Source organism: Acanthochromis polyacanthus, chromosome 3, assembly GCF_021347895.1.
Source record: "Acanthochromis polyacanthus isolate Apoly-LR-REF ecotype Palm Island chromosome 3, KAUST_Apoly_ChrSc, whole genome shotgun sequence".
NCBI lineage: Eukaryota > Metazoa > Chordata > Actinopteri > Pomacentridae > Acanthochromis > Acanthochromis polyacanthus.
In genome coordinates, this window is record NC_067115.1 from 38,506,264 (window position 1) to 38,532,553 (window position 26,290).

Sequence of the window (26,290 nt, forward strand, 5' to 3'; positions counted from 1 at the left end):
CTGACTTTTTTGTTCAGCCTGATGTGCTGCATATGTGTACCAAATTTAGAAGATATACCCCTGTCAAAAGTTGTAGGACAGGTTCTACTTTATTTGAATGAGAAAGTGTCCTAAAACTTTTGACAGGGGGTGTACATTACAACTTACAGATCACAGTGAATCTGGAACTGAACGATATCAGATAAGATAATCCTTTATTACTCCCCCCGTCAAGAAGGAGTGAAGGATAAAAATGAATAAATGGAGTATTACTACACTATAAATAAAAGACCTCAGCAAAAGCAGCTTGTGGAACAAACGGAAAAGCGCAGAAAAAGCCAGCAGTGCAAGTAATTGTTGTACAGATTTTACCATGGTTTGGGATGATACTATACCAAGTCTTACAACAGATGGAATGAATGACCTGCGATAGTGCTCCTTCTTGCAGGGTGTGTGTCTCAGTCTGCTGCTGAAGGAACTGCTTAAAGATCCCACAGTGTCATGCAGTGGGTGAGAGGGATTGTCCATGATAGATGTGAGCTTTGCCAACATCCTCCTCTCACCCACCTCCTCTATGGAGTCCAGGGAACAGTCCAGGACAGAACCGACCCTCCTGACCAGTCTGTTCAGTCTCTTTCTGTCCCTTTCAGTGTTCCGTGCTCCCCACCAGACCACTGCATAGAAGATAGCAGACACTATCACAGAGTCATAAAATGTCCAGAACAGAGTCCTGCACACTCCAAAGGTCCTCAGTCACCTCAGCAGGTGGAGACGACTTTGGCCCTTCTTGTACAGGACCTCTGTTTTGTGTGTTCAGTCCAGTTTATTCTTGAGGTGAACACCCAGGTATTTGTATGTGTCCACCATCTCAATGTCCAAACCCTGGATGTTCAACGGTGTAGTCTTAGATGTCCTCCTCCTGCGGAAGACGATGATTATCTCTTTCAGCTTACTGGCGTTGAACTGCAGATGGTTTCGCTCACACCAGTCAATAAAGTCAGAGATGACCGTCCTGTACTCCCGCTCGTCCCCTCAGATAACACCCGACAATGGCCGTATCATCGGAGAACTTCTGGAGGTGACAGCTCCCAGAGTTGTAGTGGAAGTCCAATGTGTACAGGGTAAAGAGAAAGGGGGAGCGCACTACCCCCTGTGGGGCCCCCAGGCTGCTGACTACCACATCAGACACATAGTCCTGAAGCCTCATGTACTGTGGTCTGTTGGTGAGGTAGGGAATGGTCTAAGCAGCCAGGTGACAGTCTACTCCCGCTCCTTCAAGCTTCATCCTGAGCAGAGAAGGCTGGATTGTGTTGAAAGCACAGTAGAAGTCCCTGATGAGGCTGGGATCCAATATCTGTCATCTGGGGATCCAGGTTCTCTCTTTGAGACCATACCCGAAGAGAGAAGTTTCAAACAAGCAAGATGGCGCCAGTGTGTGTGGCTTGCCGTCTGTCTCTGCGCATTTTTCTTGTATTTTTGCTAGTTTTATTGGTTGTCACTTTAAATGTCAAGTCTCTGCTGGTTTATGGCAGCCAAACATTACTTGATCTGTGACCCTCGTTTGGAAACTTGGTGTCATTTGAACATGATGGGCACAAAACCGTCTGTCCACCGCTTCTCTCTGGGATCATGTTCGGCCCGCCCGTAAACCAAACCGCAGACGCCGGGATAAGCGTGGAGGCCGGCTGGTGAAACTGAAGGCTTGGCTGGCTCTTTCTGCTAAGGCGCTCCAACGGATCGGACCGGAATATCACCGCTTCTTTTTGTGGCGTACTCTGGACCCGATTGACCCCTGTATGGTTCCAGTGGTCAGTCTGGACGAAGGAATTTCCACTCTCCGCCTCCCAGCTGCAAACTCTCGCTGGCGTGGGGTGAACCACCTGAATCTCCAGCCGATAGCTAGGAGTCCACTGACGGGTAATTCCCCTGCTCCTCCTGCTCAGTTTGCCCTGGTGAACGCTAGATCACTAGCAAATAAAACGTTTATCCTGAAGGATTTATTCAAGTCACGGGGATTGCATTTTCTCTTCATAACCGAAACATGGTTGGCTGTGGGTGAGTCGAGTGCTTTCCGTGAACTTTTACTGCCGGGCTGTTTGCATTTTAACTCCCCAAGAACTTTGGGCCATGGAGGGGGACTTGCAACAGTCTTTAAAAGTAACTTTAAGTGCAAGCAATTTGTACCCACGGCATCATATGTCAGCTTTGAAATGAACGTATTTGAACTGAGCTCTGCACCCCCGGTGTTGTGCGCTGTCATTTGCACGCCAACGAAATACAGCAAAGACTTCATTAGTGACTTTTCACATTTCCTAGCTGAATTTACCGCACTCTCATTACTGGGGACTTCAATATCCGTGTGTGTTGCCCTGAAAAGCCACTGGTGAAAGACTTTTTAAATTTGATGGAATGTTTTAATCTTGCACAGTGTGTTGTTGACCCCACACATGAACATGGCCACACTTTCGATATTGTTCTTACTCATGGTCTTACTGTTTCTAACCTCGAAATTTGTGATGCAGTTTTCACTGATCATCTGCCTGTTTTACTTGAACTTCCCTTGTCCTGTGCTGTATCCAAACCGTGTGTGCCTGTATGTCGTGGCTGTATGGTTAACCCCTCCACTGCTGCGCACTTTTGCTCTGTTCTGAACGTGAATGATTTTCTCTGTTTAAACAGATCCAGTGATGATTTTTGCACTGGTTTTAATTCCGCTTGCAGATCTGCATTAGACATTGTTGCTCCTGTGAAACTCAGGATGCCTAAACCTAGGTCTGAACCCTGGTTGAATGATGCTATGCGTGCTGCCAGACGTGAATGCAGAAAGGCAGAAAGAAAATGGATAAAGGATAAGCTACATGTCTTTTCAGAATCTGAGAGATAGTTGGCATTTCTGTCAAAAAACTGTCAAAGATGAAAAAACTAGACGCCTTTCTGACATCGTTTCCAACAGTAACAACCCATGTGTTCTGATTGACACTATTAAAACAGTTCTCAGTGCTCCAGAACCCCACTGTCCCGAGGACCCATCAAAGATATGTCAGGATTTTTTGCAGTTTTTCATTTGTAAAGTGGAAAGCACTAGAGCCATTTTAAGCTGCCTGTATATGACCCAGGCACTTCAGTAATCTATTCTGCTGTTTTTAATCAATTTGAATCATAGACTGTATATATAGTGGACGTAGCATCTGGCTCCAGAATTGAAGCCAACCCGGAAGTGTCAAAAACTTGCAATATCACGCCGTCCACTAGGGTTGGCTCCAAATAGCTTTTTCTCCATAGACCCCAATTCATTTTTGGAAAAAATAAAATTTGATAGACTGATTTTCTACGGCTCAGGATTTTTTTCCAGTTAGTTTTCATGGTCAAAATGAGAGATCAGGTGTCAGGTTGACGCCAGCCAGGCCTGAATAGTTTTAATTTTTCTCCCCTGCCCTTTGTTTTTTGTTTTTTGGTATCTCCGGCAGCAAGGCTGCAGGTGTTTTTTATTGACTTAATCAGTGAGATCTGTGACAGGTGGTGTGCCTGCTATTGTTGCTGCTTAAAGGGAGACGCCAGCCACTCTTCTGTGCCGGATCGTAGCCAGTGCTCGTAGGGTTCACAGCTTGAGCAGTATTTCTCAGTTGCCAAAGCTTTTCGCTAAACTCTCCTGTCCTCCATTTCCTTTCAGTTGGATTACCGGTTCCTGTGGCTGCTTACCTGTTAAACCACGTCGTCTCCTCTCTTCCTTGGCATACCGCTGACCTCAGTTTCCAGCCCTGTTGTGGACCCACCCCGAGCATCTCCATCTTTGGTGTATTAGTTTTTAGTCTTTTGGATTTTGAGAAAAGCGTAGAGTTTTCCCTTTGTCTTCCCAGTAATTGATCGGAGTTTGAATTATAGAAGAAGTTTCAGTGACCCTTGTTGGCTTTGGATCTTGTAGTTTGGTTAAAGTAAAGAATTTGAGATTGTAGTGACTGTTATAGAACCTGAGTGACTTACAGCATTTTCTCTGAGTACTGAGTAATTGAAGTTAATGAGAGCCCAACATTCGTCGGCGGTTTCAGTTCATCGAATTTTCTTTCGTCAGCCACCAGTAGGTTTAGACATTTACAGCCAGAGCTGTCGCTTTCAGTTTTTCCTTAACCCTTTGTTTGTGTGTAGTAATTCCGTTTCTTTAGAATAAAAGCTTGTGTTGCATTTACAGTCGCTGAGTATTCTCTGCTCCTGAGCTCACCCCAGTAGCCCCTGACATCAGGTGGCCGATCTTAAAATAAATCAATACTGAATTTTAAATAAATCGATAAAGTTGGCAGAGCCAGGGGGCGTGGCTATACTTGATGGACAGCAACAGAAGCCTCTGCGGTAAAATGTGGGTGGGATAAGAGAGTCCTCAGCCAATCCTGCCCTCGTTGCTCTCCGGTCCAATCTGTTTGATGACACTTTTTACGTTACTGGCTCCAAAAAATCCAAAACGGCGACCAGGAAGTAGCAAAATCCGGGCTTCATTTTCTCGGCGTTGAAACCAACGGGTGACGTCACGGTTAGTTTACGCCTGATTTGAACCTGTCAGCCTGCATCTTTTAGAACAAGTTTTTCGTCAAATGAGAGTTACTGGGTCCCTCATTGATGTGATCCGTCCTCGTCTTTTTAAAGAGGTCTTGCTGACATTGATACCCTACATCCTGGATATTGTTAATGGCACCTTGGCCAATGGTATTGTCCCTTTATGTTTTAAACATGCAGTGGTCCAGCCTCTGTTAAAGAAACCAAACCTTGACTGTCAGGAACTCTCGAATTATTGCCCAATTTCCAAACTTCCTTTGCTGTCCAAAATTTTGGAAAAAACTGCATATTCAGCTGAGCTCATTTTTAAATTAAAATGGAATTTCTGAGGTCTTCCAATCAGGATTCAAAACTGGCCCCAGCACTGAGATGGCTTTGTTGAGGATTTTTAATGATGTTCTTTGGGCTTCTGATTCTGGTCATACTGTTGCTCTTCTCCTGTTGGACTTAACAGCAGCCTTTGATACGGTGGACCACCAGATTTTATTGTCACAGTTGGAGAACTGGGTGGGAATAAAAGGTTTGGCTTTAGCCTGGGTTAAATCGTATTTGTCCAACAGAAGCTTTTCCGTCCAAGTCGGGGATTCTGTTTCTACTGCGGCTCCTGTGTGGCGCACTTTTTTCATTATACTTGTTGCCCCTTGGGTCAGTTCTGCGTAGACATGATGTATCATTTCATTTTTACGCAGATGACTGCCAAATGTATTTGCCATTGAAACAGTCTAAGTCCCTTCTTGAATGCTTTGAAGAGGTTAAATTGTGGATGGCTTACATTTTTTTGCATTTCAATGAGCAAAAAACTGAGGTTTTCCTGCTTTCTTCCAATGACTCTTCTCGGGTGGTCAAAGCTGAGCTCAGCTCCTTAACTCAAGCTGTAAGCCCTGTTCTGACGAATCTGGGTGTAAAGATGGACTCTGTTTTAAAATTAGATACCCAGATCAGTGCTGTTGTGAAGTCAAGCGTTTATCATCTGAGGCAACTGGCCAAAAATGAACCCTTTTTAGCCCGTCACAACTTTGAAATTTTGATCCACGCTTTTATTACCACTCATTAAGACTACTGCAATGCACTTTACTCTGGACTCGGCAAAACCTCACTGGCGAGGCTACAACTGGTTCAGAACGCTGCAGCTCACCTTTTAACGGGATCGCAAAAATTTTATCACATAACTCCCATTCTCCAATCCCTCCACTGGCTCCCTGTGCACCTCCGTATTGATTTTAAGCTTCTTTTATTTGTTTTTAAATGCCTTCATTGTTTGCCCCCCTTGTATCTGTGTGATCTGCTGGTTCCCTACAACCCATCATATATGATACAGACCTTAGATTTTATTTTATTTTATTTTTAATGTTTATTTGACAGGGACGATACATACAACATTGCCACAAAGGGAAAATGTGATGTACGTAAGACATCTAGCTTCGGCTAATTTGCAGTCTGTGTCCCTGGTCAAGGTGATTAAAATACAATGAAATATTCACCCGAGTCAGCTGGGATAGGCTCCAGCACCCCCCGCGACCCTAGTGAGGATAAAGCGGTGTATAGAGAATGGATGGATATTAATACATTTAATACATGCAATGCCACATATACAGAAAATAATACAATAAATAAATAAAAACAGTTGCAGTTGTCAGTTACTGATAAAAGAAAACTGGGTTGGGTGTAACATTGAACATTAATAATAAGCTGTTATGTTGACAGTTAATGTTCGCACTTCTGCTGCTGGTTGAGCCAATATTTCACTTTCACACTAAACCTCTTCAGTTCTGTTTGAGATTTAATTTCTGATGGTAAGGATAGGTGTGTTCTTTGCACTGACAGAGATGATTGGCCAAACATTTTTCTGCATCTTGGAACTTGACAGTTCCGCTTGGTTCTGCTCCTTGTCATTGTCCTGGAGGAGTCTGTCTTTATAAAGATCTCAGACATTACTTGTGGGGCCAGTCCATTTAAACACTTAAAAACAACTTTTAGGAAGGAGAACTTTATAAAATTGGAAAAAGTCAACTTTTTTTTTCCCAGTAATTTCACAGTGGTGCCATTTCTGTGGTTTCTGGTCTAAAATTTTCAAAGCTTGTTTGTAAAGTGAGAGTAGAGGTCTGGTAGCTGAGTCAGTGGCTTGGCCCCAGGCAGCAATGCAGTAGGACAAATGTGAAAGAACCATGGCATGTAGATATAAATGAGCTGCCTTAAAAGAGAGACAAGACAGAGATTTGAGTAATACGTAACTTGCAGTATGTCGATGATCCACATTCTGAAAACCGGTTAAGAAGATTAAATTAACGACTAAAAATTGGAAGAAACAGCAAAAAAGAAACACATTTAGTAGGCACTTTTTAATCACTACTGTTGTCACTTTACTGCTACCATTGTAACTTTATTCAAACCAAGTCTACATTTGCACAGTGCACTTCACAACCTCTGCTGCTGTCTTTTCAAGTATGCTTATTTATTAGAGCTGTTTTGTTTTTTGTGCATTGTGTAGATTTTGGTTAAGGAGGAGCAGCAATGTAAGAATTTTATTGTCCAGTGTAGCTGTCTGATTTGATGCACATATGACAAGATGCCTCTTGAATCGCTGCTTTTAATGCTAGAAATCAGTTGCAGTACATGCAATGCTGTTTTTTCATTTTCATTGTTTTCACTTTGGTCTGCACAGTGGCTTGGTTTAAACATGGCTTAGGTTAGCACTGCCGCCTAGCAGCTAGAAGATATCCCAGTTTGCGTCCCGGCCTGGGATCTTTCTGCATGGAGTTTGCATGTTCTCCTTGTGCATGTGTGGGTTTTCTCCAGGTTCTCTGGCTTCCTCCCACAGTCCAAAAACATGCTGAAGTTAATTAGTAATTCTAAATTAAGCGATGTACAGAAAATGGATGGATGGATGTTTTCATCTCATCCAGTGCACAAATGTTTTGTTGTTGCCTGTGAGAATAAACTTATATCTTTTGATATGTGATCCTTTTTTTCAGGTTTATGAACAACCCTGTTCCTCCTAACAAGAGATACCAGCCCACTGAATATGAGCACGCTGCCAACTGTGCCACGCATGCGGTGAATGCACACACACACACACGTTTGTTTTTCTATACCGGTGGGGACTTATCATTGACTCCCATTCATATCTAACTCCTAACCCTTACCCTAACCCTAACCTTAACCATCACCAAATCAATGCCTAACCCTAAACAAACGTTTTTGCACTTTTACATTTTTTATTAACAACAATATGGCCAAGAAAACGGTGTTGCCACCCGTGGGGACCTCATTTTAGGTCCCCACCGTAAGACAAGTCCCCACCTTTATAGCAAATAGTCAGGTCAAAGTCCCCACCGGTATAGCAGAAACAAGTACACACACACACACATACACACACACACACACACACACACACACACACACACACACACACACACACACACAACTATGTTTTTATATCATTGTGGGGACATACCATTGACTCCCATTGATATCTAACCCCTAACCCTTACCCTAACCCTAACCTTAAAGCTCGTGTCCGGAGTTTTAATCGCAAACTCCGAGTTTGAATCGCAACGTCTCCCAAAACACTGTTGGTCCCACCCTCCCTCTGATTTCGCCAGATACCTAGTCACACCCCTTTATTTGTGCACACGCGCAGTACCTGAGAGGAGTGGCCGGAGTGCTGCAGCATCTTGCCTGTTTTGCTGTTTAGAGCGGATGTTTAGCAGACAATGGATATATCCGAGGTAAGTCCACTCTTCTATATTTAGTACATTGTGTAAATAATAAAGGACTTACATTAGAATTCTGTATTGAGTCTAACTTGTCCTAATACCAAAATAACATGAATCTGCTAGGACGAACGAGTAAAGTTTCAATATGTGATTACACTCGTGTATCCCTCTCGATGACGTTGTTTATCAAACTTTACGCGTGTATATGTGTTACAATGTTTATTTATTTCTATCTAGAGTTCAGACTTGCATGACTCCTCTGACGAAGAGTATGTCCCAGACGCCCCAACATCTTCCTCCAGAGGTCGAGCATCTAAACGGAGCCGTCAGGCGGGCTATGGAGGCCGTGGTCGGGGAGCGACGCGAGCACCCCGAGCCAAAAAACGTCCTGCAGTCTCCCACGAGAATCTTACAGAGGAGGATGCTGCACGCGTCCAGGACTTACTTTGACCGGGTAAATAATTAGAGTTTAAAATGCAGAGGTGTTTAGTGGCTAACATATTTACTCAAGTAGCCTAATAGTCACGTAATCCAATGAATCCAACACATTTTAGTCAAGCATAACCTAAGTAAAGTTTCTCAAGAGGGAAAAAGTATAACTGTTTGACTGTGAAGTATATTTTTGTTACATAAATTATATGAATGTAAAAACTACAAAAATACTAACAAAAATACAATTTAATTGGTTAATTATGAGTAATAAAGTTTATCAAACACAAACTTCATCACAGTTGAAGAAGTCGAAATGCTTTTGCTGCTGAAAGATTTGTTACAGTGACAAAAATTAACTCAAATAAGAGTACATAAATAAACTCAAGTAAAATTCAAAAGTACTACATTCTAAAGCTACTCAAAGTACTATTTCTTCAAAAGGTTTCTACAGTAGGCCTATATGTAACTGAGTACACTTCACCTCTGATTATATGTAACAATGTGTCATTTTGTATTTGTACATTACAACTTTATTTCTCTTTTTTTAGGAAAACATCAACAATCTAAGCCAACAACAAGCCCAGAATGTCCTGCAACGTGTTTTGGAACGAGAGCCAGGAGTTATTTTTGATGTTCTGCTTGAGGCTGGACCTGCTGCCAGAGAAAGTGAAGGTGAATGTCAGCCTTCATGGTGTGTATGCACCAATTGCAGGGAAATGCCCACAGACATTGAAAAAAAGTGCTGCCAGCAGCATCCACTGCTCTGCATTTCCACCATGCCACATATGCAGGCCTTCATTCTGGAGGAAGGAGTGCTACGTTTTGCCCGGCGTCTGTGGAACGACCTCCGTGCACTGTAATTATAATGTGAAAAAACCTTGTTAGTTTGTCTGTTTCCTTATTGTGTTTAAAATAAAATATAGACAGTAAAGTTTCACTTGAGTTATTGTTACATACACTTAGTATCAAACAAAATGTATCATCAGTCTTAGGAAGTATGCATCAGGCTTTAGATAGAATTGCTCATCAAGGAAATATTTCTACGTCACTGAAGCTTGGAAAAAGAAGGATTTGCACATCTGGATCTGAAGTGGTGTGCTGGAGCAAAAAAGTGTCAAAGTAGTAAAAGTTATTATAAGTCTGCATCAACCATTAGCTCTCAAATGCTGTTTTATTGATTACTTACACTGTACTGGTGTGAGTAATCAATAAAACAGCATTTGGGTGCTAATGATTGATGGAGACTTTTAATAACTTTTACTACTATGTCACAGAAGCCTAACTGTATGATTGGTATATACCAAAATTAATAGTAATTGCTAATGAAAAGAAAAGAATTGTGAATATGTTTAAAGTATTTATTATATTGTGTAAAGTTATTGTATTTACAAAACAAAACAAAATGTACATAATATCACAGCCAGATGACTCTACTTTTGTTCTCCTTGACCGACAAAACCAAACAAAATATTGATTATAAAACAATATGGAAGATAAGTAGACCATTTACACTCATAATATGCTTTACCATCTCCACGCCTAATGTGTTGGTCCCTCAGTTCTTGTGTCGATGGAGCTGGGACACCACATAAAGGTCCCAACAGTCTTGGGTCATCTGGTCTCTGTCTGATGCTGTACCTTTGTTCATTTTCTTCTCTTAGTTCTTGATCTGGAAAATCATCCTCTCAAAACAGAATGTGGAGTAAATATTTTTATGTTGCAAGAAATATATATTGTTAAAGATCCAAAGAAAAGACCATGGAAAGTGAATAGGCAAAACATTGCTAAATAGATTTATCAAGGATCCATTGATCAAGAGGGCAAGGCATGCACTGAACTTCAAGGTACAAGCTTGACTATTGTTATGTTAAACGGTCTCAAAGACTGGTATGGAAGGAGACAGGAAGGACAAGGTGTGAAAACACTTGGGCCATTTCCAGGTGTAGTCACATGATGCAGACTTAGCGGCTCACTTTGATTTACTAAAGAAATTGGGGGAGGGGGTACGAAGAACATGGTGATCCTATGTCTCACAGTTGGACAAGAAGGTTTACGTGCATGTTGATAGGAAACCAAATCTATGTACTTAGTAATGCATGTCAGTGCAAATAGATAAAAATTTACCAGAAACTGTAACAGAAATGTTTACTTTGCAAGTACAAAGTGAGTTTTAGTGAACCTTTTTTATGACAAACATACCTCTCAGATAATAACTCTCCGTGAATACTTGACAGCACAGGCGTAGGCAGCCTCAGTTTTCTTTTGGCCTTTCTTTTGAACGGAGTTGATGTGGAAGCCCCAGACTCTGCCTCGTAGCTAATATGACATAAAAAGCAACACCGTGATTGATTACAGATAATACACAAAGAATGAATGTAGTAGGCATTTTTAGTGCATAAAACATATTTTATATTATTTAGACATACAGAATTGGAAGTGGAATATTTCCAAGCTCGAAAAAAATGCCTGTCACACAAATTACGAGTATTACAGGGATTTTTAAACCAGAGTGGCTACTTTATAAAGCCCATAAAGTTGATAAGCTACAAATTATTACTGTATAACAACGTATTCAGTAATCGAGAAAAGTCTACAGCATGCCAATTATCAAAATTGCAAAAGAGCTTCTTTCTCAGTGAAATGTGAGAATGTAAGTTTGATAAACAGTGAAAATATTGACATTTAGGACTAGCGTGAACAATGTCAGCGTATCTATAGCCAAGTAATGAGCTGAGTACACAATAAAGAACTGAACTTAGCTAACGTTATAGTTAGCTAGATACGCTGACATTGTTCACATTAGTCCTAAATGTCAATATTTTCACTGTTTATCAAACTTACATTCTCACATTTCACTGATAATTTGTACATCTTACCTGTTCAAAAGAAATGTTGCCAAAGCAGCGTCCGTTTTGATCCCCTTCAACATGCGAAAGTCACGCCACCGTTGAAAGGAATCACCAAGATAAATCCGATGGCGATCACGAAGACGTTTGTCGAGAAGCTTTGTCCCTGGACTTTTTATTGGTTTACTTTTTTAGAAGTAGATGTAGAACTGCTTGGCCTGACAAGCCGTGAGATTGGTAACTTTTCTGGAAGTTGCTGATCCATGATGCTCTCTCCTCCACAAGCAAAGCCTCTGCATGGGCGTGCTTGCTGTGCGCGTAATCGTTGATTGACAGCATGACAAAGCAGAAGCTCGAACTTGATTGGCTAGCTGCTGACCGGCGCTTTTTGGAATCACATGGGGGTCTATGAGAGGAAGGCGGAGCTCATGAATAAATTTGCATATCGCGTCATACTAACATTATATTATAGTATCGAACTAGACTAACACATTTAAGCTTTGTTAAACAATGATACATAAATTGAAAACAAACGGAAACTCCGGACAGGAGCTTTAACCAATACCAAAACAATGCCTAACCCTAAAGAAACGTTTTTCCACTTTTACTTTTTCAGTAACAACAACATGGCCAAGAAAACACTGTTTAAAATTGTGGGGACCGAAATGAGGTCCCCACAAGTGACATTGTTTTTGGTTTTCCTACAGTTGTGGGGACATTTGGTCCCCACAAGTATAGCCAGCACCTGACCACACACACACACACACACACACACACACACACACACACACACACACACACACACACACACACAGCCCACACACAATGAAACCCCACTCACATGAACTGACGCACTCAGTGAAAACAAGAAAAAAAAACATGCCATTACATAACAGATAGGTGACACTGTCAGACTGCGTGTAGTGCTCTCCGTATCTCATGTTTCCTTTGTGCTCTGAATTCATTTAGTTATGGATAATCCCCAGCCTACTGGGCAGCTCAGTGTTGCACTTCCAGTCAGAGGACCAATGGGAGCGGCTGTCAGCCTGGGTGTATGGGGCAGGGCTCAGTTCGCTCTTCATCATCTCCACCCTTTTCCATACTGTGGCCTGGAAGAAGAGCCACCTACGGTACGCACAGGAGAACACACATTTTAACACCTACATTTCAAATAATACACCAAACATACATGTACAAATTATGTACACCAATCAGCCACAACATTTAGACCACTGACAGGTGAAGTGAATAATATGAATAATCTTGTTACAATGCAACGGGAAACCTTGAGTCCTGACATTCATGTGGATATTTGACATGTACCATCCATCTAAACATTGCAGATCAAGCAACCCCGCCCCAACCCCCCATGGCAACTACAGTCCTTGATGCCAGTTGCCACCCTTAGCAGGACAATATGTCAGGGCCCTCTCCTCACCCCGTTCCCACACCTGGCATCCCAAAAAGACCCCTTTTCCCTATCTCTCTCCTCCATGTCTCCCATCCGCTCCTCTGCCTGTCTCTCTCTGTCTCCTCTCCGCTCCTCTGTCTCCCATCTGCTCCTCTGCCTGTCTCTCCCTCTGTCTCCTCTCCGCTCCTCTGTCTCCCATCTGCTCCTCTGCCTCTGCTTCCTTCCCCAGCGCGACACCTGAGTGGAGCGCGGACTCGCACCTGTCTGCACTGAGGTAATCAGCCTTCCCCACGGGTCCTGGACCGCTGAGAGACATCATCCTGATTACACACCAGCAACAAGAACCGGCTCATCCCTCCACTCCCTGCTAGATTGTTGAATACGACTTACTTGTCAGTTCGCTCTCTAGCCGCACAGTAGTTTGTTGAAGTCTTTGACATTTTTAACACGCTGTGCCCTTTCTCCTGCCTCGACTCTGCTGTCCGGGATCCCCGTCTCTGAGTCCCTCGTCTGTTCCCCCCAGGAACCATTCGGCACCCTGCAAATCCCCCTTGGACCCCCCAGTCAGCCCGGAACCCCCCATTCCTGAACTCCTCGCCAATTCGCCTCCCTCCAACCCAGACCCCACAGCAGCGCGCCGGCTGCTCTCCACCTCCCTACGCCTCACCCTGAATACCACCTGGACGCCAGCCATCCCCTGGCCATCGAATACCGCGGCCGCCGGATCGCCAAGGTCCAAACCCCTAGCCTCCTCCGGTCCCCATCCCCTTTTGGATCGTCGCTTTCTCCTTCCTGCCTCCGGTCGCCAGGGACCCGTCTCCACCATCGGCCACATTCCGGTCCCTCCTCCCACAGACCGACTGTGGCCGCTGATCCCCGGCTCCAGAACCATCGTTCCCCGGCCCCAGACCCACCAGACCCACCAGACCAAAAACCACTCCACCAGCCGCTTCCCGCTCCTGCATCCTGGTTCCCTCATCCCAGCCATTATTCACCGTATCTACAATAAATTCACCTTCCACCTATGTCTCCATCTCTGTAGTGAGTTATCTGCTCGGGTTCAGCCCCAGCTGCGTGACACAATGCCCCCGACACACGGCAAAAACTGCACAGGAGTGACCTGGGGAATACGACAGAGCTAAGGTGTTCACCCGGGTTCCACACTCCCCCTATCCAAATATTATTAAGCATCTGTGTGCCAGGATAAGTCTAATCTAGTTAAGTACCATCCTGCAACCCACACGACCCACAGAATTCACTGCCACCATCCTGGTACCACAGGACCTCCGAGGAGGTCCTGTGTCCATGAGCCACGGGGTCAGAGGAGTTTTAGCAGCATAAAGGGGATCAACACAATATTAGGCAGGTGGTCATAATGTTTTGCCTGATCGGTGTAAATCTCCAAACAAAAACCTCCATAAATTAGATACCATCTACCACTCTGCCATCTGCTTTGCTACTGGAGCTTCTTACAACACCCACCATGGCAGCTTGTACAAACTGTTAAGCTGGCCCTCTCTTCACTCCCGTAGACAATTACACTGGTTTCCCTTCATCTACAAAACCCTTCTTGGCAAAACACCACCTTATCTATGCTCATTACTAACCATTCATAGCTCCACCCGTACTCTTCGTTCCAGCAGTTTCATTCACCTCCTCATTCCCAAAGTTCAGACCACTTTCGGTCAATCCTCATTTCAGTTTTCTGCTGCTAACGACTGGAACTCTCTACAAAAGTCCCTAAAACTCTCCTCATACATATCACTCTTGTCATTTAAAAGTCAGCTAGAGAAGCACTTCAGGACCACAGCACTTGTTTTTAAGCCTTTTTGAGCCTTTCTATTAAAAAAAAATCATTTTTAGCCTTTCTATTTTTTTAAAAAAAAAGTCTTTGTGTATTTTGATTTTGTAATACTGTTGTTCATCTTGTTGTATGCTGCCTCTTGACCAGGTCATTATTGAAAATGAGAACGAGTTCTCAAATAACTTACCTGGTAAAATAAAGGTTAAATAAATAAATAAATGACCTTCTTGCTGCACGTTTGGCACACTGATGCAACATGTCTGAACAGTGTCACTCTATTGTCACGAGGCTGTTTCGGCTCTCTCTGCAGGTCTGTGGAGCACTGTTTCCACATGTGTGACAGGATGGTGATCTATTTCTTCATTGCTGCCTCCTATGCCCCTTGGTAAACAACCCACGAAGTGTGTGTTAGTGTGTGTGTGTGTGTGTGTGTGTGTGTGTGCGTGTGTGTATATATATCTATATATATCTATATATATTATGGCATGCCGTTTAGGAAATTATATGTATGTATATATATATATATATATATATATATATATATATATATATATATATATATATATATACCGGGCTTTGCAAAAGTTCTGTTACACGGTTTCATTATCTTTAGAGACGTTTACATGTTGGAGTGAAAAATTCCATTAAATAAACTGAAAGTTCTACCTTATATGCAGGTGTCCTTAATACAATTTTTTTCTCTGGTGAAGTTGTATCAAGATGGAAGTCAAAAGAGTTGAGATATCTTCCCGGTATATATATATATATATATATATATATATATATATATATATATATATGCATACATACATATACAATGAAAGTCGGAATATATGGAATGAAAATGTGAATATATTGAATGAAACTCAGAATATATGGAATGAAAGTACGAATATATTGAATGAAAGTCGGAATATATGGAATGAAAGTTGGAATATATTGAATGAAAATCAGAATATATGAAATTAAAGTCAGAATATCCATATTGTTCAGAGCTTCATTCCATATATTCAGAGTTTCATTCCATATATTAAGATTTTCATTTCATATATTCAGAGTTTCATTCCATATATTTGGATTTTCATTCCATATATTCCAACTTTAATTCCATATATTTCGACTTTCATTCAATATATTTGTACTTTCATTCCATATATTCTGAGTTTCATTCCATATATTCCAACTTTTTTCCTACCAAGCCCCAGAAGGGTGTCCTCCACTGTCATTTCACCATACCGACATGTCCCTTCTGGGGCTCGGTAGGAAAAAAGTTGGAATATATGGATTGAAACTCAGAATATATGGAATGAAACTCTGAACATTATATATATTCCGACTTTCATTCCATATATTCCAACTTTCGATCAATATATTCCAAGTTTCATTCAGTATTTTCCGATTTTCATTCCACATATTCAGAATTCTACATAATGTAAAAATATATAATTTCATAAACGGCATGCCATATATACACACACACACACACACACACACACACACACACACACACACACACACACACACACACACACATATATATATATACACCCTGTCAAAAGTTTTAAGACACTTTCTCATTCAAATAAATTAGAACCTGTCCCAAAACTTTTGACAGGGAGTGTGTATGGCATGCACACAAATCTCTGTGTGTATGTGTGTGTGTGTGTGTGGGTGTATGAGTGTGAGAAACGTAGGTGGTGTTGTGTGTGTGTGAGGTGGCCTCTGTGCATTCGTAGCTATGTCTTCCTGTTTCTGCTCCACCAGGCTGAACCTGAGGGAGCTTGGTCCCTGGGCGTGTCACATGCGCTGGCTGGTCTGGGTCATGGCGTCTTTTGGAACCACCTATGTCTTCTTCTTCCATGAGAGGTCTGTTCTTACATTTGTGCATTCATTTCAGTTGGGGATATCCAGCTAATCGGTACTGGAAAGAAAAACAGGGCCTGTACGTGTTAAATGAAAGAAATTAATTAAATTAAAAGGAGTGTAGCAATTTGCTAAGTAACCAACAATAGAAAAGAAAACAACCTTCAACATCTGAACTCCCTACCCAAACTAAAAGACATGACAGCAACATCAATGTTTCTCGTGAAGCTAACAAAGAATGAATGAAGTGTGTGAAATTAGCTAAGGCTGGTTCCAAGGTTTGGGTCAAACAAGTCCTCAGAACAACAAACCACAAAGCTTTAAACTACAAGTAAGCATTTCTACGTGGCTCCAGAAAACACAAAGACAGCAATTAGCCACCATGAAGTCATTACAGAGTGCACAAGAAACTACCAGGTAGATGCAGAAAAAGCAATCCTGGTGGATTATCTGTGCTCTGCATGTGTCCGATTGTATACATGAGGCTTTTCGGGGAAAAAAAATATCACACTGATGATGTAGAGGTCTCAAAAATTCATGTATCAAATAAGATGTATTCGGCGTTACAGGGTCAATATGCAATGACCATTTTCACACCTACCATACAAATTACTAGACAAGGTTTAATATTTATACTAAGATGACAAGATTTCAACAATATCCAAGCATAACTGCCAAACAAGACGACATTATCATACAATTCGGAAAATGTATCATAATTTTTCTCCAAGTAACAGGTTTAATTTAGGGCCTGTGGATTATCTTTATTTTCAGACATTTGCATGCAACACAATTGAATTGTTTTTGTACCAATCACATATCCCTCTCTGCATCAGGTATAAGATCATGGAGTTGATCTGCTACACAGTGATGGGAGTTTTTCCTGCCTTGGTCATCCTCTCAATGGTGAGACCTCTTATTTGATTCCTACTGTGTCATTGTGACATCACCCCCTGCATCATCTTAACATTTATAAACTGATAAACTTCTTCCCAGCCTGAGCAGGCTGGGTTGTGTGAGCTGCTGGTGGGCGGAGCCTGCTACTCCTTGGGAATGGTCTTCTTCAAAAGCGACGGCATCGTCCCGTTCGCTCATGCTATCTGGCACCTGTTCGTCGCCATGGGAGCAGCCATACATTACTACGCCATCTGGAAGTACCTCTACGCCCAGCCGCCCAATCAGATCAAGACCTCAAGATGACATCAACATTGACAGCACAGGAAGAAACACCTGTGTTTGACTGGCTTCAAGGAGACAACGCGAACCATGTTTGAATTCAGAGGCTGCATCATGTCAAAGAGTGAAAGAGTGTAGTCAGTTCCTTCATTTTGATGCAGGAAGTGGTATCTTAAACAGTTTTTTTTCATCGAATATCCTTTAATTTTTGCTAAATGAAGTTGCCACTAGGTCATAGTGTCATGTCTTTCCCGTTAAGCATTTGATTTGAATGGTACAATGGGTGAAACAACAAGTAATGGTGCATTCAGGCGATCCTCAGTAACTCTTAGCAAACCAGTAGAAACCATTTTTAAAACTTATATAATGTAGAATAAAAGGATGAGAAATAAAAGATGCGAATAGCAATGCAATACGGCCCAATCAAAGTGAGAATTCAACTTAAAGACTTGGAGATTACTTCACGTGTTGCATAAAAACAGAATCCTGCTTCTCAGGGTTTAGTTTGGACTCTGTCAGTTTGCAGAACTACCTCAGGTATTGTGGAATCTAAAAGTAGACAGATAAAGATGTCCATCCATCCATCGACTTCCGCTTATCTGGGGCCGGGTCGCGGCGGCAGCAGGCGAAGCAGGTCATTCCAGATGTGGCTCCCCCCAGCGACGCTTTCCAGCTCTTCCTGGGGGATGCTGAGGCATTCCCAGGCCAGACGAGATATATAATCCCTCCAGTGTGTTCTGGGTCAGCCCCAGGGCCTCCTCCCCAGTGGACGTGTTCGGAAAACCTCTAGAGGAAGTCTACCTGGAGGTATTTGAATCAGATGGCCAAACCACCTCAACTGGCTTCTTTTGATGCGAAGGAGCTGCAGCTCTACTCCGAGCTTCCTCCAGATGCCTGAGCTCCTCACCCTATCTCTAAGGCTGAGCCCAACCACCCTACGGAGGAAGCTCATTTCAGCCGCTTGTATTTGCCATCTTGCTCTTTCGGTCACTAATGGTCACTTATGGTCATGACCATAGGCGAGGGCTGGAACATAGATGGACTGGTAAATTGAGAGCTTCGCCTTACAGCTCAGCTCCCTCTTCACCACAACAGTCCGATACAACGCCCGCATTACTGCTGACGTTACACCAATCTGCCTGTCCATCTCACGCTCCATTTTCCCATCACTCATGAACAAGATCACGAGATATGTGAACTCCTTTGCTTGGGGAAACAACTCCCCCCCAACCCGGAGAGAGCAATCCACCGGTTCCCGGCAGAGAATGGGACTTGGAGGTGCTGATCCGCATCCCTGCTGCTTCACACTCGGCTGCAAACCGCTCCAGTGCCTGCTGAAGGTCATGATGTGAGGAATCCAACAGAACCACATCATCTGCAAAAAGCAGAGATGTAATCCTGAGGTCCCCAAACCAGACACCCTCCTCACCCTGGCTGTGCCTTGAGATCCCATCAATGAAGACCACAAACAGGATTCGGAGACAAGGAACAGCCCTGGCGGAGTCCAACACCCACGGGAAACGAGTCTGACTTTGTGCTGAGTATGCGGACACAGCTCTCACTTTGGTTGTGCAGGGACTAAATGGCTCGTATCAACAAGCCCAGTGACCCATACTCCCGCAGTGCCTCCCACAGAGCCCCTCAGGGGACATGGTCGTAGCCCTTCTCCAGATTTACAAAACACATGTAGACTGGGGTCATGGGGTCATGGGGTCAAACTCCCATAACCCCCTCAGCAGCTCTGCAAGACTAAAGCGCTAGTCCACTGTTTCACGACTAGGACGGAATCCGCATTGCTCCTCCTGAATCTGGAGGTTCGACAATCGGTCGGAGCCTCCCTTCCAGCACCCTAGAGTAAACTTTCCTGGGGAGGCTGAGAAGTGTGATACCCCTGTAGTTGGCGCACACTATCCTTTTTGAAAATAGGGATCACCACCCTGGTCTACCACTCCCCAGGTACCATACCCAATGCCCACGCGACATTGTAGAGACGTGTCAACCAAGACAGTCCAACAATGTCCAGAGCCTTCAGCATCTCAGGGCGGATCTTGTCCTCACCTGGCGCCTTGCCACCAAGGAGCTTCTTAACTACCTTGGCGACCTCTGCGACGGATATGGACAAAGACTCCACCAAGTCTTCACGCTCTGCCTCCCCTACAAAGGACGTGTTTACCGGGTTCAGGAGTTCCTCAAAGTGCTCTTTCCACTGTCCGACAATAGCCTCAGTATGGGTCAACAGTTCTCTGCCCTAACTGTACACAGCCTGAGCAAATCCCTGCCTCTCCTTCCTGAGGCACCAGATGGTTTGCCAGAACCTCCTTGAGGCCAACCGAAAGTCCTTCTCCATAGCCTCCCTGAACTCCTCCCACACCCAAGTTTTTGCTTCCGCGACTGCCGCAGCCGCCACCCTTTTGGTCAACCGATACCCATCGGCTGCTTCAGGAGACCCCTGAGCAAGCCAAACTCGAAAGGGCTCCTTCTTCAGCCTGACGGCTTCCCTCACCACCAGTGTCCACCAGCGAGTTCTTGAGTTGCCACCGCGACAGGCACCAGTGACCTTCAGGCCACAGCTCCTAAAAGCTGCTTCTGCAATGGAGGCTTTGAACATGGACCACTCAGACTCCATGTCCCCAACCTCCTCTGGGATGCAGGAGAAACTCTTCCGGAGGTGGGAGTTGAAAACCTCCCAGTTAAAGATGTGACGAGTGGAATGATGTGATCCACTCCATTTGGCCAGCTTTGAATTGTGTCTGCAGGTCTTCCCCACCAGTCTCCACCAGCAGGAGGGTGGTGAAACTCGGGGTAAAAACACATTTGCAAATCACTTCCTGCTGCTTGAAGGGCAGCAATTGTGAACATTTTATCAATCCAGAGCTTCTCTCATCTTGATTTTAGATGTTGGACTGTAGGAGAACACAACCCAGTGGAAAATGTTACTACTAAAAGTTTGCTCTTCTGTAACTTGGGCGGAAGTGGCTCAGGTAGTAGAGCGGGTCGTCCAGTGATCAAAGGGTTGGTGGTTCAATTCCTGCTCTCGCCTAGTCATGTGCTGTTGTGTCCTTGGGCAAGACACTTTACCCGCCTTGCCTCCAGTGCTGCTCTCACACTGGTGTGTGAATGTTGATGGTGGTCGGAGGGGCCGTTGGCGCGGATTGGCAGCCACACTTCCGTCAGTCTGCCCCAGGCAGCTGTGGCTACAAATGTAGCTTACCACTACCAGAGTGAGAATGTGTGAGTGAATGAATAATGGGTCCATTGTGAAGTGCTTTGAGTGGCCAAAAAAGTGCTATATAAATCTAATCCATTATTAAAAGTGTGATTCTTATTTTGGGCTTATTCGAGGGAGTTAGAAGCAGAGTGGTCAAACCCACCAAAAATCGAAACTGGGTTTTATATGATTTCTCTAACATTTTATGGTCTAGATTTTAGTGGCCAAGTGGTCTAACCCACAACCCAAATATAGTGTTACAGTGGTGCTTGGAATGTTAAATCAGTCTTGAAAACACAAAACTTTGAACCCATTTTTTTTTCAAAAACTACAGGAAGTGGACCACTCTGCTTCCAAATCTTTCATTTTAGCGTTGATTTTGTCTGATATGATTCTTGTATTTTGCTTCTAAACTTCAACAAGAAATGTAGATGAGAAAAGAGGAGAAAAATTAGCTATAGGAGCCAAACTTGAGACTTAAAGGAGATAATTTGACTAATGGATCCATTTTTCTCAGTGGAACTACATGTGGGCTACATATGAGCTTAATTTTATACAAATTTAATACAACTACTGTTTTTCCATGATCAAACATTTTTTTAAAAAGACAATTTTTCACAAATTTTGCCAGAGTATGGAAACTTATGAGCACAGTTATTAATAATACTTGTTAATTGTCAAATTATTTCCTCTAAATCTCAGGTTTGACTCTTGTTGGTAATTGTTCTCTTACTTTTCTCACTTATATTTCCTGGTGAATTTTAGGAGAAAAATATGAGGGACATATCAGACAAAATCCAAACTAAAACAAAAATTACAATTTTGACTCCCAAGCTGTAGAGGAGCAAACTTTGAGCAGCAAGATTTTAGTGTGTTAATTCCCTACCTGAAGAAATTAAATCCACATTCAAAATTAACAGTACATTATGAGATGCTATGTCAGTAACTCAAAACATACAATAAAACAGTGAAACAGGCAAGAACATCTCATTTCTCACAACTCATCACAGAGCATAAAAACAACCCCCGGTTCCTCTTCTCCACTTTTAATGTTTTAACAGGCACTAATTTTAATAAAGCTTTTAAGGCGCCAACAGATGCTCTTTGTGAGAACTTTGCAGACCACTTCAGAACCAAGATCAAGGACGTCAGATCCAGCCTTTTATCCCAACAAGTCTTACCTGGTAACACACCTGATCTCCTGTCCTTGCCTGAGGAAACACTGGAGAGTTTTGCCCTGGTTGATGCAAGGACACTTGGTCGAGTTTTCTCCCAAGTAAACCCAACAACCTGCCTTTTAGGTCCAATTCCCACACCACTTTTAAAATCATTTTATGGATTCTTTGAGGAATAGTTTTTAAACATAATGAACTGCTCTCTTCAGATGGGTGTCTTCCCCGCTGCCTTTAAAACGGTGGTGGTGAAGCCCCTTCTGAAGAAGAGCAGTCTGGACCCCAATGTTTTTAATAACTACCGTCCTGTATCCAACTTTTAAGTAAAATTTTAGAAAAACTGGTTTTTAATCAAGTCAATGACTTTTTGAACAGAATAAAATTTGTGAAGTACAGCCTGTGTGCTTCTGTGAATATGTGTGTGTGTGTGTGTGTGGTCAGGTGCTGGACCAAATGTCCCCACAACTGTAGGACAACCGAAAACAATGTCACTTGTGGGGACCTCATTTCGGTCCCCACAAGTTTAAACAGTGTTTTCTTGACCATGTTGTTGTTACTGAAAAAAGTAAAAGTGCAAAAACGTTTTTTTAGGGTTAGGCATTGTTTTGGTCTGGGTTAAGGTTAGGGTTAGGGTAAGGGTTAGGGGTTAGATATGAATGGGAGTCAATGGTATGTCCCCACAATGATAGAAAAACATTGTGTGTGTGTGTGTGTGTGTGTGTGTGTGTGTGTGTGTGTGTGTGTGTGTGTGTGTGTGTGTGTGTGTGTGTGTGTGTGTGTGCATATGTATGGACATATATGTACATACCCAGGGTGGGAGGGAAAGATTGTCTTGTTTTTATTTCAATATTTTTCAATGTTTTAATGTTGTGAAGCACTTTGTGGTGCAATTTCATCGGATGAAAAGTGCTATACAAATATTGATTGATTGATTGATTGATTGATTTGCTTCATCCAACCTGAATCCATCATATATGTGTTTTGACACATCATGAGTTGATGAGGACATTTGAATGCACCATTAAGCAGGTGTACAGGTATGAAGGAATCTTTTTCATTGACCCGATGATGTTATGAATGTGAACTTCATGGTGGCCCCTGAACTGGTTCACGGCTTGTTCTTTCACCTCAGTTCATTTCAATTTCCCGTTACAGTGTTTTTGCAGGAATTTGGGTTCGTTCCAACAATTGAGGGTTAATTCTTGGAGATGTCTCCTTCCGTGGTGCACGTCCAGATTCAGTGTTCAGGCGCTGAATTAAGGGCATTGTCTTATCGCCAACAACAAGTCAATGTTTTACAATTCGCCGACTTGACTATTATGATTAATTTTAGCTTGTAATATCGTTAAGAGACAGTGTTTGAATTATATTTAGCAGGTCGCGACATCAGTAACTAACTATTCCAATTCAGAGCTCTAGATAGTAATATTACTGCTACTATTATTAGTTGTGCTATGAACACTGTATGGTTTAAACACAGGTTGCTTCAGTTAGTGTGAAAACAAAGCATAACTACTGAAAGATTTTCTTCACGTTGAACATACAGATATTTGTGGTTTTAGTCACTGGAGACTTTATCTGCTCTGCACAGTAGATTATCAAGCATAGTTACTGAATTCTAATAGTTTACTGTTGTGGATTAGGCTTAGTGAGTGAAGACGTCATCATTATGCACTATTTATCAGAAACGTACAGTATGTGTTGAGCTCATATTTTTTTCTGATGTTCTCGTAGTGTTAATTGATTATTTTCATTCTAAATGAACCTCAGAGGGGAAAACCACCATCAGATTCAGCACTGCCACACTGACCTACTGCCGACAGCACACTAACTACCGCTTATGTCACACTTGAAAGGAATCTGGAGCTATAGTATTGTTGAACAATCTGGCCCAATATGAAGGCATCTCAGGTGTGTGTGTGTGTGTGTGTGTGTCTGTGTGTGTGTGTGTGCGCGTGTGTGTGAATGCTTATGTGTTCTTAACTACGCCATGAATCCAAAGCCTCTGATTGGCTGAGTCTATGTTTACACGCATGTACCTTGAACACGTAAAAAATATATATATATTTGAAATATGTATGATATGTATGTATTCTTAATGTTAAACTGTTGGAAAAGCTTGTGTAGTACGATGAATGTGGCTAGAGAATCAAAAGGTCAACCATCGGGTGTTCAGATGTGTTAAAAAACAAAAAAATTCTTTTCAATCTCCTGTCCATCATATTTTCACTTCTGTGTGTTTCTCAGGACTTGGATCATTTCTGCTTGAACATCTGTGAAACCACATTCAAGGTCCGCTAAAGCTGCAGTCTGAGAGGTGCCAGCATTAAAGAAAGCAGATTTCCAAGTAGGGCAGCGATCGCAGAAAGTTGTCTGCAAGCTTTATGGGTAATATTTATAAAAATAACAGGAAAGAAGCTCAGTTAGAAACAGACACAGAATCCTGACAGAAACTAGAACAGCAGAAGTGTTTGTGAATTAAAATAGACAGTGGAAAGCTCTAAATTTTCAGACTTTGGGTTTGCATCAGAACACACTGTGACGAACACTCACGAGATGCATTTGCAAGACGTTTTTGTTAGTGTAAATGCAGTAGTTCATGAGAAAATGTACACGTGAAGAGACAAAAAATTGATTAATTTGGACTCATACCACTCACCATGTCTTCCTCAGTTCATTTGACACCTTTTAAAACAGAATCAGGTTAAAAAATGGACTGAAAACAAGTAAGGGGTTTAGAAGCAGAGTGATCCCACCCACAAAACATCTGGGTTTTATATAATTTCTGTAATAATTTTTGGTCTAGATTTTAGTTGCCAAGTGGTGTAACCCACAACCAGTGGCGTTATAGTGTTACAGTGGCACTTGGAATGTTAGACCATTCCGGAAAACACAAAACTTTGAACCCATTTTTCTCAAAAACTACAGAAAGTGGGCTAGACCTCTCTGCTTCCAAGTCCTTCATTTTAGCGTTGATTTTGTCTGATATGATTCTTTTATTTTGTTTCTAAAATTCAACAAGAAATTTTGAAATGTATGAAATGATACATATGTGTGTGTGTGTGTGTGTGTGTTTGTCTATATATATATATATATATATATATAGGCAAACACACACACACACACACACACACACACACACACACACACACACACACACACACACATATATATTAAAATAGAATAATAGTACTGTACAAATCTGCACATTTTAATGAAATTGCACCTCTTTGTGTGTGTGAAATGTGTACGATATTACCTCACTACACCAAATATTAATTCCTTTATAGCTAAAAAAAAATATTACATTTACAACCGGTATGTGAATGCAGCATTACACTGTGCGTAAAATCACCAAATCTCCATTGAATATATTAGTTGTTTTTAGAAATATTTGACCAATAAATGCACCACGGTGATAAAATAACCATGATTTAACCATTTTCAGTCATCAGAGTTTGCGGTCACAGTTGACTGGGAATCTGTCAGACAGTTTGAAACTCTTCAGATATATTCTATAATACAAGATGACTTTTTAGTATTTCTACTCTCAGTGTTTACTTAAGCCTCTGGGATGCACCGAACAGTGTTTTGACTTGTTCTACAGACAGGTTTGGCCTTGCTGAGGTGAATTGAGGGTATGACTGTGTGTCTGTCATGTCTTGGTTATGATATCTGTGTCATTCCGATTTACAGTGCCCACCCAACTTTGTATTATAGACCTCTGTGGTTAAACGCTCCATGAAGCCTTTGTGGAGCCCGTGTATGTTGTTTCTAGATGCTCTGTGATTGTGGAGCTGCTGCTGGTGTTTTTTTTTCTGAATATCTGCTGATTATATTCTCTTTCATTATTTGTGTCTCTTTCCCCAGTTTTCATTTGTCTTATTGTGTCCATGGTGCTTTTTGTGCTGTGATAAGCCAAGATGATGCCAACAATGCTTTTATCTTTTCTATTTCTCTTGTAATAAAAAAGCTTTTTTCATACAGTATATTTCTGGAGTGAACATTTTCTATTTCACTTTTGTTTTGTTGGTCTACAGTGACTCATGCTAACTAGTTTCATTGTGCCATAAAAATACAGTTGAACTATTTGAAGTTATCCAGTGAGCACATTTACTCAGGCACTGTATATGTGCCT

At 42.2% G+C, this 26,290-nt stretch overlaps 1 protein-coding gene across 2 annotated transcripts in view; it reads left to right on the forward strand.

The window, feature by feature from the left end:
* Positions 1–26,141, forward strand: part of LOC110967155 (monocyte to macrophage differentiation factor 2-like) — a 30,663-nt gene extending 4,522 nt beyond the window's left edge. The window contains exons 2-7 of one of the 2 annotated variants that reach the window (XM_022216669.2): positions 7,497–7,578; positions 12,488–12,648; positions 15,044–15,118; positions 16,498–16,599; positions 17,433–17,502; positions 17,593–26,141. In XM_022216669.2, coding sequence (XP_022072361.1) covers positions 7,497–7,578; positions 12,488–12,648; positions 15,044–15,118; positions 16,498–16,599; positions 17,433–17,502; positions 17,593–17,796 — 694 coding nt within the window. In that variant the 3' untranslated portion in view covers positions 17,797–26,141. The remainder of the gene's footprint in view (positions 1–7,496; positions 7,579–12,487; positions 12,649–15,043; positions 15,119–16,497; positions 16,600–17,432; positions 17,503–17,592) is intronic. The other variant, XM_022216671.2, reaches the window with a different exon arrangement.
* Positions 26,142–26,290: the final 149 nt, after the last annotated feature.